Genomic DNA, 19588 nt, shown 5'->3' on the forward strand with positions numbered 1-19588 from the left:
ATGCTCAACCAGACTGAACCACCCAGGTGCCCCCCAAATATTTATTTTATTTTATTATTAAAAAAAATTTTTTTTCAACGTTTATTTATTTTTGAGAGAGACAGAGTGTGAGTGGGAAAGGGGCAGACAGAGAGAGGGAGACACAGAAACCAAAGCAGGCTCCAGGCTCTGAGCACAGAGGCTGACGTGGGGCTCGAACTCACAAGCAGGGAGATCATGACCTGAGCTGAAGTCGGGCACTCAACTAACTGACTGAGCCACCCGGGCGCCACCCCCCTGGCAAAAATATTTTTTTAAATACACATTCTATACATTTTTTCCTGGCTAAATAAGAGAACATGAAGAAAACACCCAGGCAAAAGCTTCCTTACATCAATCAGGTGGGGAGTGGTTGTGTTTGGAGCCTTCCCGGACCTTGAAGAGCATCCAGAGATCCTGATAGAGCAGATCTAGCCGGAGGCTCCGGGGTCACACTCTGCTACGTGCTCTCTGGGTGGCCTCTGGCCACTCCAGGGGAGGCAGGTGTTGTGACTGGTCAACCACGTAGAAAGCCTGGTGACTTTAGAGTCAGATGGAACTGGGTTTGTTTTCTGGTTCCAACATTTATGTCTGCCCTGGAAAAGTGAAAGAACCACTATGGGCCTCAGTTTTTTCACTTACAAAACAGGAACAAGCATACCTGTTACAGGATCATTTGAAGAGTTAATGCCAACATTTGATATGTTCACCGGGGTTCTTGCTGCATAACCCTATCAGCAAAACCCGATAAACAGCGGCTGTTGATTGCTACTCTTATGGACACAAAGTACTTGGTGTTTCTCATCTTCTGGACGGCCCAGCATCTAAATCTCTCCTTCCTCCATCAAGTGAAGGCATTTCCTTGTCTCCTGTTCCCCAGGACAGGAATGACAGACCCTTACGACCCCTGCCCTTGGTCCCTGGTGGCCAGTGTGGTCAACCGGTTGCCCTGCAAGGGGAGAATGGAGAGTCTTAGCAGTAGGGCCAAGGCGGCACCAGGCCCCCCAGCAAGGCGCCCCGGGCCCTCACCAGACCACGCAGGGGTGCGGCCCCGTTGGTTCTCTGCTGCTGTTTGCCCTTGCGTTTTGCTTATCTCCTCATCGTGAATCCCTGCACTGCCTTCCCAGCCTTTGTGACGGCTCTGTGAGCTGCCTGATACGTTTCCATAAACAAACAGAACAAAACTTTTCCACATCGTGAGCTGGATTTGGTTTCTATTTCTTGTCACTAGGAATTCTGACTGAGACACCTGACGTCCAAGACTAGCGACTTCTCAAAAACAGGGCAATGACGTTTGAGGTGCCAGGGGGACCAGGAAGCACTTGTGTTTCTGGTTGTTCTAGGAGCATTGACAGCAGGCCACTTGTGAAAGATGAAAACCACCAGTCAACAACAAGTTGAACCTCAGGAGAAAACAGACAAGTGCAAATTAGAGAGAGAGCATTTTCTCCTGTCACATTAGCATGAATCTATGTGCGTGCGATTAACTTAAAATAGCTCATACTAATACAACACTGTAGGTTAACTATATTGGAAAACAAATAAAAAGGAAAGAAAATAAAACATAAAATCGCTGGTGTGAGCAGGAAACCTCACGTTCCAGGCACCTCACGACAGAGAGCTCGGTCTCCGCGGGCTCTGAGGGGTCCAAACAAATGTTACCACCTGCCTAGTGGAGAAGCACTTTACTTACTTACTTACTTATTATTTATTTTTCCCTTCTTCGGTTTAAAATTATTTTAATAATTTATTGTCATGTTAGCTAACATACAGTGTATACAGTGTGGTCTTGGCTTTGGGAGTAGATTCCCATGGTTCATTGTATATACAACACCCAGTGCTCATCCCAAAAAGTGTCCTCCTCAATGCCCATCACCCATTTTTCCTGCCCCCAACCCCCCACCTCCCCATCAACCTTCAGTTTGTTCTCTGTATTTAAGAGTCTCTTATGGTTTGCCTCCCTCCCTCTCTGTTGGTAACTTATTTTTCCTTCCCTTCCTCTATGGTCGAGAAGCATTTTAAAGATCGCTCCCCACTGCCCTGAGCAGTTTTCCTAAAGGACGAGGGTCATTACTCTCCTGTGTATGGATTTGTTAGCAAATGACTTGGCTGTGCCTTTAAAACGAAATTGTGGTAAAATACACATTACATAAAATCTATCACTTAAACTATTTTTAGGTGTATACTTCGGTGGCATTCAGTACATCCACGTTGTTGTGTGGCCATCAACACCATCCATCTCCGGAACTTTTTCATCCTGTAAAAACTGAAACTCAGTGTCCATTAAACAACAATTCCACATATCCCCCTCCCTTCAACCCCTGGCAACCACCGTTCTACTTCTGTGTCTGTGGATTTGACTCTTCTAGGCACCTAATATAAGTAGAATTATACAGCATCTGTCTTTTGGTGACGGACTTATTTCACTTGGTGTAATGTCCTCAAGGCTCATCTAGGTTGCAGCGTGCGTCAGAATTTCCTTCCTTTTTAAGGCTGAATAATATTCCATTGTGTTCATAGTGTACATTTTGTTTATTCATCTGTCAACAGGCACTTGGGTTGCTTCCACATTTTGGCTCTTGTGAATAATGCTGCTATGAATGTGGGTGTGCAAATATGTGTTCATTTGTAGACTGGGCGTCAGCTCAGTTCATTTTCCTTTGAGATTTAAATGACATCGGCTAGGGGCGCCTGGGGGGCTCAGTCCGTTAAGCGTCCTGACTTCGGCTCAGGTCATGAACTCACGGTTTGGGAGTTTGAGCCCCGCGTGGGGCTCTGTGCTGACAGTTCGGAGCCTGGAGCCTGCTTCGGATTCTGTGTCTCCCTCTCTCTCTGCCCCTCCCCCACTCACGCTCTGTCTCTCTCTCAAAAATAAATAAACATTAAAAATTTTCAAAAAATTAAATGACATCGGCTTAAGTACACCCATGGCCCCTTATCCCCCAAAAGCAAAATAGAATGGAACCCTTCCTTGGGGCGCCTGGGGGGCTCAGTCGATTGAGCGTCCGACTTCGGCTCAGGTCATGATCTCACAGTTGGTGAGTTCGAGCCCATGTGCATCGGGCTCTGTGCTGACAGCTTGGAGCCTGGAATCTGCTTCAGATTCTGTGTCTCCCTCTCTCTCTGCCCCTCCCCTCACACTCTGTTTCTCTCTCTCTCAAAAATAAATAAAAACATTAAAAAAAAATTTAAGAATGGAACCCTTCCTTGATACCGTCATGGTATCTAGGAATCCTGTCCTGCCTTCTGGGACCATGATAACACTATTTCTGGCCTGCTAGGTGCTGTTCTAGGTACTCCACAACTCTTAACCCTTTCAGTCCTGGTAGTAGCACTATATGGTGGCTGAGGGCCACTGCTGACCCACCGGGGCCTTTTTATGTATTAGGAACCGATGCCCTTTTTTCCTGGCACACCCATAGCTTGAAAAGCAGAGCAGGAGCTGGACTGGAGTGCCCACTCGGGCCCTTGCCACAATGGATTATAAACACAACACCGGTCTGTGAGGATCCTGAGCCCGGCCCTGTGGAGGAGCACAGGGAGACACAGAGGTGGAGGACTTTGTCTGAGGTCATGGGGGGCCAAGGCAGACTTAGAGCAGAACGAGGCCTGCTTTAAAACATAGACCTCATTTTTATTTAGGTATGGTGAGGCCAACAGATCGGGGGATAATTGTCCTAGGAAAGGTAGTGTGTGTGCCCAGCATGGTGACTGTAGCTAACAATATTGTACTGTATGTCTGACAATTGCTAAGAGAGTAGATTTTAAAAGTTTTCATCACAAGTAGAAAAAAAGTTTTATAATTATGCATGGTGACAGATGTTAGCTAGACTTACTGTGGTGATCATTTTCTTTTTTTTTTTTTTTAATGTTTATTTATTTTTGAGACAGAGAGAGACAGAGCATGAACGAGGGAGGGTCAGAAAGAGAGGGAGACACAGAATAGGAAGCAGGCTCCAGGCTCTGAGCCATCAGCCCAGAGCCCGACGCGGGGCTTGAACTCATGGACTGTGAGATCGTGACCTGAGCCAAAGTTGGACGCTTAACCGACAGAGCCACCCAGGCGCCCCATGTGGTGATCATTTTCCATGTACACAAATATTGAATCATTATGTTGTGCACCTGAAACGAATATAATGGCATATGTCAATTATTCCTCAGTAAAAAGAAAAGAGAGTATGTTACACACAGTTCCCAAGAGGAGGGGACGTGCCATACAGGGGCACACTGGGAAGCACCAGAAGGCAGGTGGGGAAGGGGAAACATGGCTGAGACCCTTTGTTGTGGTTTCTGCAGGAAGGATGGGGAAGGTTGGGTAAGCACATTCAAGACTGTCTAGTTTGAATAGTGTCAGTGGCTCTGGGGCATAGGGCTGTCCCTTGTTGTCTGGTACCTGGCCCTGGGGTGATTAGGGCAGGGGAATAGTGGCTGAGTGTAATAACAAGGCTATTGGGGTACCTGGCGGGCTCAGTCGATGGGAGTATGTGACTCTGGATCTTAGGGTTGCAAGTTCAAGCCCCATGTTGGGTGTAGAGATTACCTAAAAAAACCAAAAAACTTATATGTATTAAAAAAAAAAAAAGGATGATTGGGATATGGGCTCTAAATCAGTTGGTTTGCATATGAAAAGTGCACTCCCAGGACAATCCTTTATCTCCAGGAATTGGCTAGTCCTGGAAGGGGTAGTCTCTCCAGGGTCAGCAAGTCCCCAGCATATCAAAGCATCAGAATAAAAAGACAGGCTTCCTACAAGGCCAGTGGCTAGGTTCTTAATCACTTTGCCATCCCTCCTTAATACTTTCTCTGGTCAGTGGCTTTCAAACTTTTACTTTTCTTTCGTTTTGACAGTGGACCCCTTTCTCTAAATGAAATCTTGAGGTTGTCCCATTTGTTAAAGAATGATGATCTGGCTGAGGGCCGTGGGGAGGAGGGCACGATCTGAAGCCCCAGCACATGGCGCCCACTCATTTCAGAAACAGCCTGAGAAGCCCTACTGGCCCTCCTAAAGAGAACGGGTGCGAGGAGGCTGGCCGGGAGCCGGGACCCCAAAGCAGCCACTAGTGGTTGTGCGACCTTGGGTTAGTACTTTCCCTCTCACTCTCTTGTTTAAGCGGCTTTATTGAGATATTATCCACGTAGCATACAATGTACCCACTTAAAGTATACAATTTAGTGACTTTTAGAATATTCAGAGTCATGCACCTATCACCACAGTCAATTTGAGAACATTTTCACCACCCCGGAAGAAACCCCACACCCATTAGCAGTCACCACCCAATCTTCCCCGCCACCCCACTCCCCCGCCCCCTGCCCCGAGCAGGCGCTAACTTACTTTCTGTCTTGACAGATACCCCTGTTTCATGTAAGTGCCATCATATATATGGTATGTGGTTCTGTGTGGTGCTTTGTGAGTGGCTTCTTTCCCTTAGCATGACCTTCTCAAGGATCACCCGCATTGTAGCGTAGGTCAATACTTTGATCCCTTTTGGGGCCAAATAACATTCCACTTGTGGATGTGCCACATTTTGTTTATCCACTCATCCACTGACGGACATTTGGGTCCTTTCCACTTTTTGACTATTTTGTAGAATGGCGCCGTGAACATTCATGTCCCTGTTTTTGCATTAACCCATGTTTTGAACCCTCTTGGGGATACACCTAGGTGCAGAATTGCTGAGCCATGTGATACCTATGTTTAACCCTTTGAGCAACTGCCAGACTGTTTTCTAGAATTTTTTTCATGGACTGAATGTTTGCGTCCATCCCCCCACTAAATTAATGGTTGAAGCCACCATAACCCCCAATGTGATGCTATTAGGAGGTGAGGCTTTGGGGAGGTAATTACATTTAGATGAGGCCATGAGGGTGGAGCTCCATGATGGGATTCGAGCCCTTATAGGAAGAAAAGAGACACCCGAGCTTCTCCCTCCACCATGTGAGGATACCTTAAGCAGGTGGCTGTCTGTACATGGGCCCTCATGAAGAACTGAATATAGTGGCACTTTGATCCTGGACTTCTCAGTGTCCAGAACTGTGAGAAAGAGGTGTGTGTTGTTTATTTTGTTATTATTATTTTTAAATGTTTATTAGTTTTTGAGAGAGAGAGTGCGAAGCAGGCTGTAGGCTCCCGGCTGTCAGCACAGGGCCCGATGCAGGGCTCGAACTCACAAGCCATGAGATCATGACCTGAGCCGAAGTCGGACACTTAACTGACCGAGCCACCCAGGTGCCGCATAAGTGTCTGTTGTTTAAACTACCCAGTCAATGGGATTTTGTTGTAGCAGCCTGAGCTGAGACACAGCTGAACCATTTGATAGCTGTGTATGTAGGTTCCAATCTCCCCACTAGTAGTGTATGGAGGTTCTAATTTCTCAACATCTTTCCAGACACTTGTCCTGGTTCATCTTTTTTTTTGTTTGTTTTGTTTTGTTTCCATGATAACCACCCTAATGGGTGCGTGGAGATAGGTCACGGTTTGGGTTTGCATTTGCCTGGTGGGTCACCTTCCCTCTCTTGGGCCACACCCTCCTCCTCTGCTAAGAGGGAATATAGAGCTTCTTCAAAGGTCCCTCTGGCTTGGCTCTCTGAGTGAAGTGTTTCCTTTGGAACCCTGAAGATGCACTGCTGTGGATGGGGACTGGAGAGTGGCTGAGGGAAAGGGGGAGGAAGAGAAGGGCTCTGGTGATCGTTCTCAGAAACCCTTCCAAAGAGCCCCCAGTCACAGGATGCCAGCGCTATAGCAGGACTTTAGCTTTCACCCAGTCCCCACCGCCCAACTGTTGCAGGGGAAGACACTGAGGTCCAGGGGTGTGACAGTCACCTAACAGTGCTCAGCGGGCCAGAGGCAGATGAGAGAACTCAGACGTGCTGGGGGTGCTGGAGAGCCCTGGGTTTAATTCCCACTGATCTGTGTGATGGTGGGCTGCTTTCTGAACCCCAGTTTGCCCATCTGTGTAGTGGGATCGATACCTAACCTTATGGGGTTGTTTTGAGGGTATAAATATTGAATGTAGTAAGTGCTCTGTAAATAACTTATTTAATTTTAGTTTTGGAATATTTAATATTTACATACCTGACAAAACAAAGTCCGACAGTACACAAAGGAGCACACGTGACGAATAAGTCTCTCTCCCTCACCCCCTTCTTTGGGGCCACCAAAGTTTCTAGTTTCCCGACTTTCCCGTCAGATGGATTCTGTGCATACGGTAGTTCTTTATCACACGGGACCCTAGACTTGGTGGAGATCATTAACTTGCCCGCCTTCCCAGGCTGGTCTTTCCCACCCTGCCCTTTCACCCCCTCCTCCTGCCAGTACACAGAACCGTGGGGCTCCCTCATATGCCCAGCTCCCCCTTCTCAAGCCCCATCCACCTGGTAATGATTTCCTAGAGAGTCTCCCAGGGGTCTCCATGGGGACGTTTCCTGCTCCAATCTCCATGGCAACTCTTCAGGTTGCCATGGTGACACTTAAGTGATTATTTGGAGACCCTTAAATAAATCACCCATGGTGGTATATGCTGGAAGTGTTTGGCTCCGACTCTTCTGTTTGGGGCCAGGGTTGGGGCCCAGGCCTGCAGACAGGAATGGGAGGCGGGGAGGTGCTCATCAGCCACTTGCCCCGGTTCCAGCGCTCTGCGAGGGGCCCGCCCTGGGCAAAGGTGGAATTGAGCCTTTGGTGGGGGAAAAGTGGGAGACGATAGTCTTTGGACAGAGACCCTGCAGCGAGGACACCCTTAACGGGCCTGTGGGCTCGGGGCTCCGGGCAGCTTCGAGGAAGCTGCAAAGTGAGCAGAGATAGAAATCCAGGCTGCTGGGCTCCAAGGGCCTCACTCCTTGATGCTGACTACTAAGAGGGAATTCAAGACTGAATCCACTTCATTTATTCCACCCGCTACGTGCCAGGCACCATGCTAAGCCTGGAGGACACAGCGGGCCATTAAAACAAAAGGAACTACCCATCTTCGTGGAGCCTGCATTCCACTGGGGGGAGACACAATTAGCAAAATAATTAAAATACGCAGGCCAGACGGTGGTTTGTGGACTGGGAAACTGGGAGGGAGGGAAAGCAGGTAAGGCGGCTAACCCAGGCAGGGTGGGTCTTGGCTCGCTCAGACCAGGACCATTTCTGCCGGACCCGTGGAGTTCTTGGCACCTCTGTGAATTCACACGGAGCCTGAGCGCTGTCTTACTGAAGGCTGAATACATCGCTTGCCTTGAGCACCTGGGAGACTGGTGTAGTCTAGCCGGGAGTCTGGTCAAGTTTACTTCTCATGCCAGCCTCGGGTGGTTACGATATGCTCCCCGACCTGTATGGGGTGAATTGGTCAGGCCTGTTGTTTGGTGGTGAAGTGACTGCAGGGGACAGGGGCATGATTCTCTTCACCCCTGGCTTCCCTTGGAGGCAATCCCTCCTCCAGGAAAGGAGTATGGAAGTACAGGCCCCAGGCGCACTGTGAACACGGAGCGAACTCTGTGCCAAAAAGCTTCTGACGGAGGCTGTGGGACTCGGTCTTTCTCCGCGAGGCTCCCTCTGCCTTTTCAGAGTGTGGATCATCCACCTTCTAATAGGACTTGGGTTTGGGGCCAGGTGAAGAGGCCACAGAAAATGCCTTCTGGACACTTCCAAACCCCAAGAGATAGACGTTCACCAGAAAGCTCCTTGGACAGTGACTGAGGGGAGCCGAGTGGCCAGCCTCAGAAGGCACAGAAGTCGGTGGAAACTCCCTGGGCCTGGGCTCAGCTACCGGTTAGAAGTTTCTGGAGAGGATGTCACTGGCTTCCTGCTGGTGGCCCTTGGCCCTTGAACGGGCCAGGCTCCCCTTCCCCAGGGCCTCCCTGTGCACCAGTCCCTCTTCCCGGAGCCGTCACCCTTGCTCTTCTCATCCTTCAGGTGGCCCCTGCTCTGAGGCCCGCTCAGATCACCGGCTCAACATTCTTCTTCATTACTGTAGCTCTTCCCTGGCTCAGCACAGCACGTGATTGCGTACCATTTACGGTCTCTTCTCTTCCACTAACCCATGCTTTCCAGTCTTAATACGATAGCCACCAGCCACATGTGGCTATTGCACACATGGAACTTGGGATGTGCTGTTAAGTATAAAACATACAGTGGAATATGGGGCACCTGGGTGGCTCAGTCGGTTAAGTGTCCGATTCCCCCTCAGGTCATGATCTCACAGTTCGTGGGTTCGAGCCCCACATCAGGCTCTGTGCTGATAGCTCGGAGCCTGGAGCCTGCTTCGGATCCTCTGTCTCCCTCTTCCTCTGCCCCTCCCCTGCTCTCTCTCTCAAAAATAAATAAACATTAAAAAAAAAAATACACTGGATTTTGAAAACTTAGCATGAAGAGAGTAAAATACCTCATAAATTTTAAATTGATTACGTAAATAAAAATATTTATTTTGGACGTGTTGAGTTAAATAAAATATATCGTTGACATTAAGCTTACCATTTTAAAAAAATGTATGGATGCTAGAAAATTTAAAGTTACATTTATTTCTGCTGGAGAGTGCTGTGACTGGATTAAGTCAACAGGTAAGGGGCCACGGAAATTTTGCCCACACTCTCCACCCAGCACCTGGTAGCAGGCGAGCAATCATCAGGGCTACTGAATGAATGTTTGAGTTATATTCTCCAAGAGCCCAAAAACACTTTGAACAGCCTGCTAAGGGAATGTGATCTAATTTCAGTATCAGTTTATTAAAAAACAAAACAAAAAAACCAAGCCAAAAAGCCAAAAGAAAAACTGTCAGGTGTAAAATTTGCCAGAAGGGGAAAAAAGAACAGGGGGAATCAAGGGGTCAGGGTCTCGGTCCGTTTCTTCTGAAGAGGAAGAGGTTCCTTGGTCCCACCTGCCCCAGCAACATTCTGTTCTGAGGGGTTCAGGGGGACTTGTGGACCTTTGTCAATCAAAACAAAGAATTAACAACAACAAAACCCTGAAGGTCCTGATACACCAGAAGCAGAGACACGATTGTTTCCCACTTCCTGTTCCTCTGGTTATCTTCGCTAGGCACACGGCTACCCAGAACCCGAGCGGCATTTGCCAGCTTCCCTTGGAGCTAGGTTCGGTTAGTTCTGGCGGAAGGGATGGAAACAGAAACGTCATGCAGCTTTTGGGAACTTTCCTTAAAGGAAGTGCTATGCCTCTCTTTCCCCTGGTCTTCTGGCTAGAATGCCAGGAAATGGAGGGGCCGCCTTGGATCATGAAGGATGAGTTCAGGGCCATAAACCAGAGCTGGTACAAGGGGAGAAGCAGGGCCCGGGTCTGACAGCTTCGTGGAAGTGCCGTTTCAGCCCTGCAACGCCCACTACGGTCTTCTTATGTCAGAAGAGAAAATCGTGGGGGTTTTCTTTCTTAAAGGTTTATTTTTGAGAGAGAGAGCATAAGCATCGGGTGGGGGTGCAGAGAGACAGGGGAACAGAAGATCCAAAGAAGGCTCCTTGCTGACTGTGCAGAGCCCGCTGCGGGGCTGGAACTCACGGACTGTGAGACCACGACCTGAGCCAAAGTTGGATGCTCAACCGAGCCCCCCGGGCATCCTGAAAATCTTGGAGATTTAAGGCCGTGTCAACTGAAGACATCTTTGTCACCTCATCCCAGTGACCGTGTCCACCCTGCGTATCTGGTGTGTACTTGCTGTTTGAGTAACTGGGAGCCACCACTCCGCTTTCAAAACACCTGAGCACTTTCCAACACGACTTCGTTACCATCAGATATTGATTTAAAAAAATGGCAATACCTTCAGAAAGCACGAAATTAGAAAAGCCCAACAGAACAGTGTGAAAAATAACCTCCATCCTCCGTCATTGCTTCCATTGCCAGAGGCAACCGTTACTGCCGGTTTCTTAACATATTCTTTGCGGAAGGCTTTTAAATGGTAACCTCTCGTTTTGTAATGTTTTTCTACTTTATTTTCGAGAAAGAGCGAGCAGGGAAGGGGCAGAGAGAGGGAGATAGAGGATTAGAAGCTGTCAGTGCAGAGCCCAATGAAGGGCTTGAACTCACGAACCATGAGATCATGACCTGAGCTGAAGTCAGATATGTAAGCAACTGAGCCACCCAGGCACCCCGGTCACCTCCCTTTTAAAGAGAAAAACGTTGCACCTCCTGCGACACCCTATTGTTTAATAAACCCATATAAATAAATATATCAATATCCACCTCTATAAAGACTCTGAGTTATTTTGGTCTTACTGCCCACAACTCTTAAAATGAGGTCACATTTACTTCATGGCCTAAAGTAAAACGTTCAAGGCCCCAGTCATATGACTGCCTAATGTCAGTCCCCTCCCCTAGCCTTCTCCCTGGTATGATATACTTCCTGGATCTACTGATCAAGTGGACTGTGGGGCAGAAGTTATGACTAGGGAGGCTGGATCCTCAAGGCCACAAAGGACAGCTCCATCTGGGTGAATTAAAAGGATCAGAGTTTGGGTTTTATTTATTTTTTTAAAGTTCATCGGGGTGCTTGGGTGGCTCAGTCGGTTAAGCATCCAACTTCAGCTCAGGTCATGATCTCGCTGTTTGTGAGTTCAAGCCTCACGTCGGGCTCTGTGCTGACAGCTCAGAGCCTGGAGCCTGCTTCAGATTCTGTGTCTCCCTCCTCCCCTGTTCACGCTTTCTCTCAGAAATAGACAAACGTTTTAAAAAAAATTTATTTTGAGGGGGAGAGAGAGTGCAAGCAGGGGAGAGACAGAGGGAGAGAGGGAATCTCAAGCAGGCTCCACACTGACAGTGCAGGGCTTGAACTCACGAACCAGGAGATCATGACCTGACCTGAAACCAAGAGTTGGAAGCTTATTTGACTGAGCCATGCAGGTGCCCCATATATATATTTTTTTAACTAAAAAAAAAAAAATGTTTTAAGGATATATTTTACTTTTAGAGGGACAGACTGAGGGGAGGAGGGGCAGAGGGAGAGAGAATCTCAAGCAGGCTCCACACTCAGTGTGGAGCCCATCGTGGGGCTCAATCCCACAACCCTGGGATCACTATCCGAGCTGAAATCGAGTCAGACGCTCTACTGACTGAGCCGCCAAGGCACCCTGGAGTTTGAGTTTTAGTTCTGAATTCTCAGACCATGTTTTTCATAAAAAATACTGATAGTCACCATAACTGTGAACATACTTAAGGAGTGTGTCCTTTGTGCCAGCCGCTATATGTGGATCTTACATGCATAATCACACTGAAATTTCACAATGACCCTATGAATCGGGTACCACTAAACAGCACTCCTATCTTATACAATGAGGCAGAGAGGTTAAATCATTAGTTCAAGGGCACCAGGAAGAAAGGGGAAATTGGGATTTGAATTCTGATAGTCTGTTCATGGAACCCAGGCTCTTAACCGCAAGCTGGCTGACCAGATGGTAAGTCCCATGCATGCAGGGATTTTCTCTGAGGCGGGCACACCACCTGGCACAGAGCAGAAGCTGAACAAATCTTCCTGGACTTAAAAATGTCCACTTAGTAACACTGTACATGGAAGGTGGGGTAAGTATGGGAGCGTCCTCTCCCAGGGGCCACAGGACACCCAATGAGTGTCCTCCACTCCGTGCCTACCTTCTAGAATCCAAGTCCTAGGGACAGAGGCCAAATCAGCAGGGAAAGACCCTGTAGAGGGGCTGGAACCAGGGGGCTGTGCTGGCTGAGGGAACTTTCTCTTTTTCCCAGTGAGCCTGAGTTGGCGGGCCTCCCACTGGATCCTCAACTGTGCAGCTGTGACCCTAGACGGTGCCGGACACACTTCTGCAGGCTTGATCCACAACCTCTTTGCCCTCTTCTGCTGAAGAATGAGTCTTAGGTGCATCGGCATCTGATTTGCCTGTTTCGTTTACTGCTGCTCTTCTAGTACCTAGCGCTTCGGCAGGCCCTTATTAGCTGAATGAATTTAAGAGTAAGTTAAGAAAAACTCGAAAAAAAAAAAAAAAGAAAAAAACCCAAACAGTTAGGCAAGGCACTTGATCTGGCTAGGTGGCACTTCTAGAAGTGCACAGGCTTAGGAGATGCTGCATTGTGTCCCACGGAGTTGGGAGTTGGGAGTTAGGCCACATGACAGGGGCAGGGCACAGCACTCCTTGCTGACCTCCAGCACCTGGGAGGTGGGCTTGTGGCAGGGGACATTGATTATTTCAGGAGTGAGAGTCCACACGTGTCCCAACCCACAGGCCTGAACTGTTACCACTGTATGTATAGCAAGTTTTCCTCTTTTCAGTTCTACTCAAAGAGTAGAGTTCTGCAGAGATGCTGCAAAAATTCAAGAAAAATAATCATACAGTGTCAGGCTCAATCAGACACGAATCAGTGTGAACATGCAGGGATACACCCTGAAACAGAAACGAAGCACCGTGATTTAACTCTGACACACTTTCTGACAGACTCCAGAATGTCTCTCCCACCCCCACAGTGCTGAACAAGCAGGGGGCTGTAACTGAGCTGATGACAGCTATTTAATCCCCTTGTACAAGAGGTGTAAAAAGGGCAAAGGACTAGTCAGAAATACGAATTTGTTAATATGGAGGACACAATTTAAAAAAAAAAATTTTTTTTTTAACGTTTATTTATTTTTGAGACAGAGAGACAGAGCATGAACGGGGGAGGGTCAGAGAGAGAGGGAGACACAGAATCTGAAACAGGGTCTAGGCTCTGAGCCGTCAGCATGGAGCGCGACGTGGGGCTCGAACTCACGGACCGTGAGATCGTGACCTGAGCCGAAGTCAGACGCTCAACCGACTGAGCCACCCAGGCGCCCCTGGAGGACACAATTTAAATGTGTTTTTCTTGGGGCGCCCAGGTGGCTCAGTCGGTTGAGCGTCCGACTTCGGCTCAGGTCACGATCTCACGGTTTGTGAGTTCGAGCCCCGCGTCGGGCTCCGTGCTGACAGCTCGGAGCCTGGAGCCTGCTTCCGATTCTGTGTTTCCCTCTCTCTCTCTGCCCCTCCCCTGCTCATGCTCTGTCTCTCAAAAATATGTAAACATTACAAAAAAAAAAAAAAAAAAGTAAATGTGTTTTTCTTATTTCTTCCAAACAGGCACACAGAAAAATCCTAACCTCGTACTGAGCTTGCTCTGGAGGACACTGCCGCGTGGATCTGGGGTCCGAGTTCCGTGCTTGCCCACGGCCCAGTGCCAGAGCAGGGCGGGTGACCCCTCGGGGAGAGGTGAACGCCCACTACGACACCCACGGTGGGGAGCAGGGCGGGGGCTGCCAGGCACCCCAAAGACATGTGGTTTCTTCCCAGGTGCCACGCTGACCCACACGCGGCCTGTGCCCGCATGCAGCACAGTCACACACATCTCCTGAGGGCACCCAGAGCACTGGCTCGAGCGGGACGCGGCTCCCGGCGGGATCGTCTCTACCGTTCACGGCAGCGCGCGTCATCTTTCCTCTGCGTTTGTGCACTCCAGCAGTTCTGCCTCTGGGCAGGCCGGATGCTTCCCTGCCAGGCTGGTTTTCAGGAAGGCAGTGGTGTGGCTCTGAGGTTTCTTTGCAGGTTGTGCGAGAGAAGCGGTGCCCGTGGTGACGTTTCAAGCGACAACCCTGAACAAGCCAGTTGACAGGCTTCACCTGTGTCACGAACCAGGCTAGCTTAGGTCAGAGATACAGGGGTGGGAGGTAGAACCTGAAAAGTGAGTTTTCACCTAAAGAGGAGTTCCTAAGTCAACCTCATGGGTGCAAGGAGACCACAGGGCCAAACTAATTTTAACAGAATTTTAAGCCAGAGAATGGCCAAACGCTCAGGTCAAGAATGCTGAATTCAGAATCACTTCAGTATGGCAGAGAAAGCATTCATTCTAACACAGACCCCAGAACGAGTGGTTATATGAAATATACCCCAGCAGCATGAACTCAGAACTGGGGGAACCAGCTAGGGAATGTCCGAGGAAGCCAAGCATAGTTCTGTGTAATACTACTTGAATTCTGTGTATCTTCTCTACTTTCTCTTTTCTTTGCTTGTTAATGTTTATTTTTGAGAGAGAGAGAGAGAGAGAAAGCAGGGGAGGGGCAGACAGAGGGGAACAGAGGATCCAAACCGGGCTCTGCAATGACAGCAGAGAGCCTCAAGCGGGGCTTGAACTCACAAACCATGGGATCATGACCTGAGCTGAAGTTGGATGCTTAACTGACTGAGTGGTAAAGAGGTAGATGGGGGGGGGCCTGGCCCCCCTCCCCTACTTTTACCACATCCGCCTCTTCAATCAGCCACACCATCTTCTTACTCAACAATAAACTCCTACGTCTTCAGTTTGGGCTGCTGTTTCTTCCAGCGGCTGGATACAATGAGAGAATGGCGACATCATTTCGGAAGTAGACCTTCTCAGGTACATGGAGCCAGGAAGTAGGGTCAAAGCCCCACTTTTCACTACCATCTCACTTCCAACTAAACAGCCTTGGTTTCCCAAGCCTCTGGTGAGGAGGTAAGAACCAGATCAGTGGGACTCGGCTCTGGACAGGGAGGGGAAGGAGAGCAGACTTCACAGAACATTCTCCAGAGAGAGTAGAGAGCTGCGGCCGTCATCACTTTTCTCCGTGACCCTGGCCCAATCTTAAGGAGCTAATTCAGTACAAAGCACCGCAGTCTCCAGCAGTAAAACCGTCTGCTAAGACATGCTATATCCATTTCTTTCCTCTGTTGCACAAAACCCCATCTCAAGCCCTGGAAAACCCACCAGTGATGGTGCAGTCACCAGCAGAACACCAAGAAGGCAATTAAACGTGGGTTTTCCTGGGATACCCTGCTGGCTCTCCTCCCAGCCTGACAGGTGCTTTCGATTGTTACAGATTTACCCTTTGGGTAGCCTGCTATTGCCAAATGGGGCACACCGCCAGCTCTGACACTCCACCCCCATGTGGTCCTCCTTTCCTGTCTGGGTGGCCCGTTCACCCCTTACCTGTATGTAAGGAGGATGCCTGTCTGTACCCGGGAGGGCCCTATCCCACCGTAGCCCCCAGGGCATTTTTTAGGCCACAGCTCTGCACCTGCCCTGCTTGCTCTTTGGATGTGGGAGGCAGGGCAAATGCGCACATACCTCAGGGGGTGTGGTCGCCACCCGGGCAGTGCAGGGGCCTGGACCAGCCTCATGCATCACCTCCATGTACACTGACAGTCCCCACCTCAGCGGGCTCCAAACTTTGGCAAGGCTTCTATTGGCCACAAAGGAGGGTCTGACTCCTGTCACAAGGCAGAGACTCCCCCTACGGGGGTCGGAGGTAAACAAAAACAATGGGGTGGCCAGGGGTGTCTGTTAAAGATGTTTCAGAGTATTGGGGCCTCATAACAGTTTCAACTTGGTTACAAATCCTACTTGGTCCCTTTGGTTAACCAGTTTTTCCCATGATACTTTGATGCTGGCTCTCTTAGTTTTTATAGCTTCTTGGTTTTGAAAGTAAAGCCAAAATAATAACAAATAACGAGACTCTTTACTGAACAAATAAATAATAGTGATAACATTTACATGAGTAGGCCATGTTGAGAGATTCTAGCATGACTGAGGGACAGAAAAACCAGGAACATGCCCTGACGGTGAGGCTTATAGCTGGCTCTGGGTCATGGTGTGATGGGTGAAGTGAGAAGGACAAAGATGCCTGGCCGGGGTCTCCTCGTGACTCCAGGGTTTCAAACAGACAGACAAACCTCAGTTCTCCCAACCATGCACCATGGTGTGATCAGGGCCACTGGTGAGCTGCTCCTGGGGTGCATGCCGGCTGCAGGCCGTGGCGCCCGGGAAGAAACCACGTGACTTTGGGGTACCTGGCAGCACGGTGGGGATGTCAGGGTCTGTCTCAGGAAGCACAAGCTCTCCAGATCGGCCGTCAATGTCGACCCTTTCCAGACGGGACAAGGAGCCAAGGTCAGGAATGGTCCCCTCTTCCCTGGACTATGTGACAAGGGGGATGTGGAATTCATTTGTGTCGAAGATCAGGGGCCTCCTGGGAGGGCTTGGGTCCCTGTCGGCCTTGTGTAGCAGCTTGAAGAGCCCAGTTCCAATGTTCATGGGGATCCCCATGATGATGCATTCAGACACCCCTGAAACCAACCAGAAAGGGGATGAGAGGGCTTTTCAACACAGGGGTGGGCTCACAGCCCAGCAGGTCCCCGCTGTCTGTAGGCACGCCTTCACGTAGACAGCAAGGATACTGAATGATGCTCAGGAAACACCAAGCCACCCAATATTTCCTTAACTTAGGGCCTAGAAGAAAAGCAACCAGGCTGACGGTCGGTAGATGCCAATCCCCTTGGAAACAGCAGCAGAAACTTGTTCCCTGTGCTCGGGGTCAGGGCTGGGCCAGGCCTAACAGCACACCTGTGCCTTGGAAACCCACAGCCCTAACCAGACGCACTGAGAAGACAAGGCTCCTGCACAGACACAGGAGTGAGGTGATGGGGCAGATTCCTTCTCTGAACTCCACTCCAACTTTGGATCAGGCTTCTGCTTCCATAATGAGTGCCTGCCTACTGTGTTCTGGGCTTTGTGCTACCAGGAGACCAGAGAGACAATCACCAAATTAAAGACCAACCGATGTGAGGGTTGACAATGAATTAGCAACATTAAAGGACGAGGAAGGGGGAGATTTCAGAGTGGGAATGGTGTGACCACGCCAGGCCCTGGAGGCGGTCGGCATGGAGAGAGGTGGCAGTGTGTGGGGTGCGTGCTGGCTGTCAGTCCCATCGTCAAGCATGCTTGCTCTTACTTTTGCCTTGCCTTGCCCTGTTCTCCTGCCCCAATCTCTGCTCCCTTTTCTTTCCTCTGACCATTCATTATCTTAAAAACGATGTAGTAACTTCTCTGTCCCTCTATCTGCAAGCTGCGTCCCTTCCGAAAGGAGGAAGAGTTAGCCTTAGGAACGAAAAAAGCAGAGGTGTCTACCCTGATGGGCACCCCCACCTGACTGCCACCTGTTTGGCAAATCCACCTAAGACTGGGAGAGGAGGCGGGAAACGACCACCAGGAAGCAGAGCTCTGGTGGCGGGGACGGCAGCCAGGCTGGGCATCCCTGCTTGGGCCAGATGAGAATGTGACCTTGGGCAGGCTACTGAGTCCCCCGGGGACTCCCGCCTTGGGCCTGCAGGGTCTCGCATGAGAAAGGATAGAGAACAGCAGGCCCTCAGTGCTGGGACTCAGGGAAGAGCCAGCTGGGCAGCGGGCACTGTCGTGATGGCTCCCCCACAGCTCTCCTCTCCCAGGCTGTCATCAGAGATGCGCTGCATAGCAGGGGGAGGAGGCCGGTGTAGGGCGAGACCTGTCAGCAAGCAAGTTAGTTTCTTCTTCTCGCCTATGCAGGGTTTAATACCTGCACCTCACACATGTGCTGAAGGAAGTGCACGCACGGTGCTGGGCCCGGCGGCTCTTTCCCGGGGGGTCACGACAGCAGGGGCGCTGGACGCTGTCCCTCTCCTGTCAGCCCAGGCACCACACAGGGGGTGCAGGATCAGAGTGGCTGACTGCAACTCCAAGGTTGAGAAAATTCCTTGGTGCCCAAGGTTGATCTTTTCTTCTTGGCCCCAAAGCCGTCTGTACTGACAGAGGAGCCATGTAACAGAGAGGGAGGGACGCAGGGTGCCACAGCCAGGCTTTGGAGAAAAAAAGATCATCCGTGATTTTATTCTCAAAAAATAAAAGCTCTGCCTACTCAGTTCCCTCACCTCCTGGGAAGCCCTAGCCCACGAGATAAGCTATCAACAAGGGCCTCTGGTGAAGCTCCTAGAGACACCAAACCTACCACACACGGAGTCCTTCTGCCCGAAGTAGGCAGCATCGAAGAGATGGTCGGCTGTCTTCTCAAAGGAGGCCAGCATCAGCACACTCTCTTTCATCTTGGCCAGGCCAAACCTCGTAATGCCCAGGACTTCACCCTGCATCAGGAGAGGAGAGGACAGGGTGGTACTCACGCCCCTTACAAAGGCCCAAAGCAACCCCATCAACAGAATAAGCAGAGGTCAGCGAGGTGGCAGTTCAGGTCAGTCTCAGGTGTGAACAGGACCCTAACGGCCATCTGTCCCGCCCGTACCCCACGGCGACACGGACCCTTACACTCATGACCACGTGTCATTGGAAGAGAGAACTAGGAACTGAGAGCTAGAATTAAAGACCTAATTTTAAAAAAGAGTATTTCTGAAGATGTTTACTATGGCTCAAAGAACTCCAAAGTCAAATAATTTGAGAGTTTCAAAGTAGGGAAAGAGTTAAGTAAATTTAGGTGCCTTCATTCAAGTGAATACCGCATCATCGTTTAAAAAGGATATTTATAAAAACTACATAACAATGTGGAAGGTACTTACAACAAATAAAACAGGATAAAAACGGTATGTCCACTACTCACTGCAACTACGTAACACATACGTGCGTAGAGAACAGCACAGGAAGGGAAGACTTAAAAACGAGAGCCTTTACCACAGGGTGGAGGAAACGGGTCATTTCCCCACCTAGTTCTATGCGGAGGCGTCCTGAAAATCTTATGGCACTACTCCGGGGAATATGATTTGTGGGAAAAGAGGAAAACAAAATAACCAATCTCATTCCCATCTAACCTCCCCTTCAGAACACATTAACTTATCATTTACCTGG

General features: G+C 49.5%; 1 protein-coding gene and 1 long non-coding RNA gene across 3 annotated transcripts in view; both read right to left on the bottom strand.

The window, feature by feature from the left end:
- Positions 1 to 371: 371 nt before the first annotated feature.
- LOC113600103 (uncharacterized) lies at positions 372 to 13551 on the bottom strand. The gene is made up of 4 exons (XR_003421058.2): positions 7091 to 13551; positions 4477 to 4558; positions 2205 to 2275; positions 372 to 1421 (listed from the first exon to the last, which is right to left on the bottom strand). It is a non-coding gene; the product is annotated as an uncharacterized LOC113600103 (long non-coding RNA).
- A 1645-nt stretch (positions 13552 to 15196) lies between these two features.
- Positions 15197 to 19588, bottom strand: part of POLR3A (RNA polymerase III subunit A) — a 52654-nt gene continuing 48262 nt past the window's right edge. For both annotated transcript variants that reach the window (XM_053207677.1, XM_015066206.3), the window contains 2 exons: positions 18744 to 18876; positions 15197 to 17049 (listed from right to left, as the gene is read on the bottom strand). In XM_053207677.1, the coding sequence (XP_053063652.1) occupies positions 16901 to 17049; positions 18744 to 18876 (282 nt within the window). In that variant the 3' untranslated portion in view covers positions 15197 to 16900. The remainder of the gene's footprint in view (positions 17050 to 18743; positions 18877 to 19588) is intronic.

The sequence above is a fragment of the Acinonyx jubatus genome, chromosome D2 (genome assembly GCF_027475565.1).
Source record: "Acinonyx jubatus isolate Ajub_Pintada_27869175 chromosome D2, VMU_Ajub_asm_v1.0, whole genome shotgun sequence".
NCBI classification, from domain to species: Eukaryota; Metazoa; Chordata; class Mammalia; order Carnivora; family Felidae; genus Acinonyx; species Acinonyx jubatus.